This window comes from Coregonus clupeaformis, chromosome 23 (genome assembly GCF_020615455.1).
Source record: "Coregonus clupeaformis isolate EN_2021a chromosome 23, ASM2061545v1, whole genome shotgun sequence".
Lineage (NCBI taxonomy): Eukaryota > Metazoa > Chordata > Actinopteri > Salmoniformes > Salmonidae > Coregonus > Coregonus clupeaformis.
This window is the reverse complement of record NC_059214.1, coordinates 5087241-5092817: the sequence shown is the minus strand read 5'-3', so window position 1 is coordinate 5092817 and position 5577 is coordinate 5087241. Positions and strand designations below refer to the sequence as shown.

Genomic DNA, 5577 nt, shown 5'->3' with positions numbered 1-5577 from the left:
GATGCTTGCACACAAAATCAATTCACTGCTTTGCAATGCCCGTTTTTCAATAGGCCTATGTAATGTAACGCCTAGCAAAAGAATGCTGAACATCATCACAGACACATTCAAACAGTTTTCCATTTTCTTTTACCCATAGGTCTACTTGTGAAAAGGTCAGCAAAGGACTGCACACTACAGTGCATGGCTAATCAAAGAGGGTTCATATGTAATAGGCCTCTCAGGGAGAGCTAGACTGAGGGGAGGGGGTTGCATTGAAGACAGCAACAGGTGCTGCATCAATGTGGTGTAAAACGGTCTCTGCCAGACAGAACCTTGTAGCCTGGTTGCCAGTCTGTTTAGCTAACATTCTACTCCTTGTACTCCCAAGTCATTTGAATATGAAGTACAAGGAGTTGAACATTAGCTACAAAAAAAATAAAAGGCAACCAGGCAAGACAAGAACCTGGTTCCAACCATATGACAGACAAGGTCGATTGGGTAAATGTGCCTAAATGTTTTGGTATTTTTGCTAGTTTTGTTTGTAGAATATTTGTTCCAAATTTTAAATAATACCATAATTACCATGTTCATTAATGCACACTTCTTGTAAATTCATGTAGGAATTAACTGAAATTGTTCAATAAAAACGGTTTTCATCCATGGGGTTTATCTCCCGCCATCAACGTTGTCATTAGGGACTGGGAAAGTGCAATCTTGACAAGTTGAGGGCGGCAGAGGCTCGAAGAGCGGGAAATAAAACCGAATTAAACTAGCTAGCTAACCTGCAACTGCTCTAAAGTTTCCTACCTTTGGCACATTGAAACAAACTAACAATAATCTATAGATACATGTTTCTCTTGTTAAATACAACTGTAACAATATAAATGTAACCAATACTTGCCCACCTATGAATATGAGTGGTTTAGGATCGACTAGCTCAATTTGGTAAGCGCCAGATATTTTTACTTCGTTCATACTGCAGCTAGAGCGGGACTGGTGTTGATGATTCTGATACAGGGTCGGCTGTTCCTGGCTGGGTTCACATCTCTTGCAAGTTGTTTTAACTTTAGTTGCCATTGTCTTGCTGATTTACATTGGATATAACCCTCAATCAATTATTTGTTTCCACTTTACTTGTTCAAGATATCTAATCAAGCACGGTGTCTACGATGGAGAACGAAATAGCTGTAAGTTACCTTTCACGAGCGTACTACTTGCCATCTTGCTAACTACCAGTATGCTAGTTAGCTAACATTAATATGTTGTAAAAATAAATAAAAAACCATCGGCTAGCTAGCTAAGTGGCTAAACAGATCAGTGTTGCGTTTGATTGTGTCGGTATATTTAATTGTGAAACATGTAACAATGTGGGTTGCCAATACTACAATTATATAAATTAACGTTATATAGCCAGCGAGTTAAAATGTCACTCTTGAACGCTAACGATAACTGTCTAGCTATCACTAACGTTAGCTTCCCTGCATGCAGTGCATAAAGGTAGCAGGGTCTTTAGTTTAGCTAATTTATCTAGCTAGCAAGCTATGTTAACTAGCTGACGTTATTTATGTTCAGTTATATGTCGCTTGATATAGCTAATGTATTCTAAACCAGAGTAAGTTATATTGTAACTCGTTTTTGGTGAATGGAGATTGATCTTACATGTTTCTCTCCTGATCGAAAATGTGTTGGCTTGCTCTTGTTAGCTACAGTAGCTAGCTAACTAGCTAATGTAGTAGCTAAGTTCTCTCCCCTAAACCTTAGCCTAGCAATGTGCAGTTTCTCATGCATTTCTGTGAGTCATATTATAGGCTTTAAAAAGCAAAAGGTCACTCAGTGTTGGCTAGTTATTCCCAGCCCTAGACAAAACAAAAGTGCATCTACAAAGACAACCTCTTTTCAAGGTGCAGGTGTTCCCAATAATACAATTGTATAGACAGCTTGTTTTGAAAGATCAAAGGCTTACAACATACCCTTTGTCTTAAATATATCAAACAATATTGCTTTGTAAAACAGCTAACTTTTTGCTACATTATCAGAATTTCTCAGCATTGGTGAGGATGGCCAATCCAGTGATGCTCTTGTTCTGTTTCAAGCTAATCTCAATCTGCACCCAGACCAGCACTCCCTCTCCTCCTCCTGCTCCAGTGTCTCAAGACCCCAACAACAATACCACTCCCTCTCACCATGCCCCCCGCTTTGGCACCATCATCCCTAACCGCATCTTTGTGGGAGGAATTGATTTCAAGGTGAATATCGACTCTTTCTTTACTTTCATAGGGTCTCCTGTTTTTGTGTTGCGACCTAACTTGACCTTTTTTGGTGCTGCTGCATGTTACTGGAGCATAAAAAGGGCAGCTTAATTCAAGTGTGTGTGTTCTTTTTGTGCGTAGACCAATGAGAACGACCTGAGACGCTTCTTCTCCCAGCATGGAGCGGTGAAGGAGGTGAAGATTGTGATTGACCGTACTGGGGTGTCAAAAGGGTGAGTTCAGTTAAACTGTAGATGTTCTGCCCACATAGACTGGATGACACCTGCAATGATGTTTATTAAATAAACTACAGCAATGGAAATGTAATCCAGGGACACTGTATCATTGCCTTGTGTATGTGTCCATCCCACAGATATGGCTTTGTTACCTTTGAGACCCAGGAGGATACCGAGAGAATCCTTCATGATGTAAGTAACTAAAGGTACACTCTTTGACAAAAGGGTTCCAAAAGGGTTCTTCGGCTGTCCCCATAGGAGAACCCTTTTTGGTTCCAGGTAGAACCATTGTGGGTTACATGTAGAACCCTCTGTGCAAAGGGTTCTACGTGGAATCCAAAATGTTTCTACTTGGAACCAACAAGGGTTATTCAACAGGTTCCCATATGAGGACAGCCGAAGAACCCTTTTAGGTTCTAGATGGCACCTTTTCTTTCTAAGAGTGTAGAGCCAATATACTGTACAGAAATGGGAAAGAAACGATACGATACAAACCTTATATCTCCTTCTGGAGGGCAGCAGCTCTAATTCACATTAGATCTAGCTCAGTCCATCATCAGTAAAGTCATGGTCATGGGTAGTAAATGCTCAGTGTAAAGTTATCTGTCTCAATCTGTACTGGATACCCCCTCTCCCTCTGCAACCACCACATCCCCAGGCTGACAGACTGTGCTTCCGGGACAAGAGGCTCAACATCGGCCAGGCCGTCCGCAAGCAACAAGTGGGAGGGCACTGTAAGTGACAGAGCACCGTAGAGCAGAGGTAGGCGACCCTGGTCCTGAAGTGCCTGCGTGTTTTTGATTTAACCGACCTCGAAGACCAGGTGTGTTGAATTTAGGCAGTCACTGAACTGATCAATTAGCTCAGTCGGTCAGGTGTGGTGCCTAGTTGGAACAGAATCCTGCAGTACCTACGGCACTCCAGGAACAGGGTTGTCTTCCCATGCTGTGGAAATTACATTTGCAACAAATGTATAATGCATCGTAGAAAATGTTAACACTCGTACCATATATTGTCTTATCTTGATCGTGGGGGGCTAATGTGCTCTTGCACTTGTTGGCTTTAAAATGCTGACTCGTCACCTGGGATTGAGTGTCGATAACATTTGCCTTTGTACATAACCTGGTGGTTGACTTGTGCCTCCTTCACTCAGCAAACAGCTTCTCTGTGTCCAGCCATACTCCTACCATGATGCCCACCCCCTGTGGAACCATGTACCTCACCACCTCTACGGGGTACCCCTACACCTACCACAACGGAGTGGCTTACTTCCACACCCCAGAGATGAGCCCCTCCGCCCCCTACCACTGGCCTGTGAGTCCTATCCTTCACTCAGCCACGTGCTCATGACACTTTTTTCCTCGTGGTGAATGAAATTGTGCATTCTGATCATGAATATACAGAGCAACATATGAGAATCATAGAGAGACTGTTGACATTGTTTCATCCATGAAACAGACATGACATACTACAGGGTTTTAGTCATTTTAGTCATTTCTTTAGTGTTTTAGTCAGTATGAAAATAAAAAAAATGTATGCAGTCACTAACTGTAAGTCGCTCTGGATAAGAGCGTCTGCTAAAATGACTAAAATGTAAAAATGGTATATAATGGATTGCATTTGATAAAATGTATTATACATTCGGCGTAAAGATACATGTTCTTTCTTACATGGCTGGTGTCCCCATATTACATGTGCGTCTCTAACCTCCGATCTGTGTCCTTGTAGTCCCACTCAGTACCTGGCTCTCCAGTCATGCTGACCCACCAGCCTCCACCCATCTACCAGCAGCCAGCCTACCACCACTACCAGGTCAGACAGTCTGTCCTGGACCGTCTCACCACCACCATTACAACTCAGCTGACCAGCCTGATCCCAGATCTGTTTGTGCTCTATAGGCAATGATGTCCATGATCATAGGAGTTGGCAAGACAGCACAAACAGATCTGGGACCAGGCTAACCTTAGTCACCAGTACAGCGTCATAAGAAAAATCCATTGTAAATAGTGGTACCTCAGCCACTGACAACCAAGTCAGCTGTGCAGATTTAATGGAATGCTATCGAGGTGTTATTCCAGGAGAAAGCTTGTGTACTCCTGGGTACTGATCTGTTTCCTATACTGTGTCCTTCAGGCCCCTACACAGTGTCACCCTAGTCACCTGCAATGGAACGTTCCTCAGGTAAGGGAAGGAGATGGGCGTCTTTGCTCTTCACCTCTACGTTTGTGAGTGGGTTTTTGTCGGAGGCAAGGTGCGTTCTAAAAGCGAACTAATGTGTGTGCATGCGAAATTCTGTGTGTGTGTGTGTGTGTGTGTCAGTCTCCAGTGCCCTCCAGCCCAGTGTTGTACATGCAGCCCTCTGAGCTCCTGTACCAGCCCATGGAGCAGCCCAGCGACGGGGGCTGTGTCCAGCCTGCCATGCCCCTCATAGAGGCCCCCATCCCAGAGGTAGATAACATCTCAACCTGGGTCCTGTTCAATACGCTCAAAACAGAGGAAAAACTTACTTGGTGCAATAAGAAAGGCACGTTTTTATTGACTGTTTCAAAATGTTTTGCTACAGTGTGCCCTACTGAACACAACCATTTTGTAGTTCCCTCAGTCAGTGTACTATTTCCCATATGCTACTTCATAGCGTTAGCATTAGGTGACAGTTGATGTATAAATCCATACTCAGTTATTGCTTGTTTTACCACAGCAGCAGTTCATCGACCACATGGTGCAACCAGCCTACAATCACACGATATCATACTACCCACAAAGTCCAGGGGGGATGACACCCGTGATGATACAGCAAGAACCAGGAAAGGTACCAGTTATTATACCAGTATAAACTTATTATGACATATGATAATGCATGCTAGATACTCATCTTTATTGGTCTGTTGTGATGAATGACTGTTGGAGAAGGGTTGTCATGTGTTGTGTCTGTTACGTTACCCATCTAGGAACATAAGTTCCACGTCATGAGGCGAGGTTACCCCTCCTCGCCCGTCAGCCTGAAGCCCAGGTACGGCCGCAACCCGCACTACGCCCAACTGCGCAAGGAGTACCGCCCCCGAAATCACCAGCGACCACTCCCCTCCGCCACCACCGAACCAGTCAAGTAG

General features: G+C 43.8%; 1 protein-coding gene across 1 annotated transcript; it reads left to right on the top strand.

Moving 5' to 3' along the window:
- Positions 1-953: 953 nt before the first annotated feature.
- On the top strand, positions 954-5577 carry LOC123480983 (protein boule-like). The gene is made up of 11 exons (XM_041899109.2): positions 954-1169; positions 2097-2228; positions 2373-2464; positions 2605-2659; positions 3126-3201; positions 3621-3781; positions 4196-4279; positions 4601-4648; positions 4787-4915; positions 5166-5276; positions 5416-5577. The coding sequence occupies exons 1-11, from the start codon at positions 1152-1154 to the stop codon at positions 5575-5577; spliced, it is 1068 nt and encodes a 355-aa protein (XP_041755043.2). The 5' UTR covers positions 954-1151.

Coding starts and splice junctions, on each gene's coding strand:
- LOC123480983 (XM_041899109.2), top strand. Junction 3,202..3,620: donor GCAACAAGTGGGAGGGCACT/GTAAGTGACAGA, acceptor TCCTTCACTCAG/CAAACAGCTTCTCTGTGTCC. Junction 4,280..4,600: donor CAGCCTACCACCACTACCAG/GTCAGACAGTCT, acceptor TGTGTCCTTCAG/GCCCCTACACAGTGTCACCC.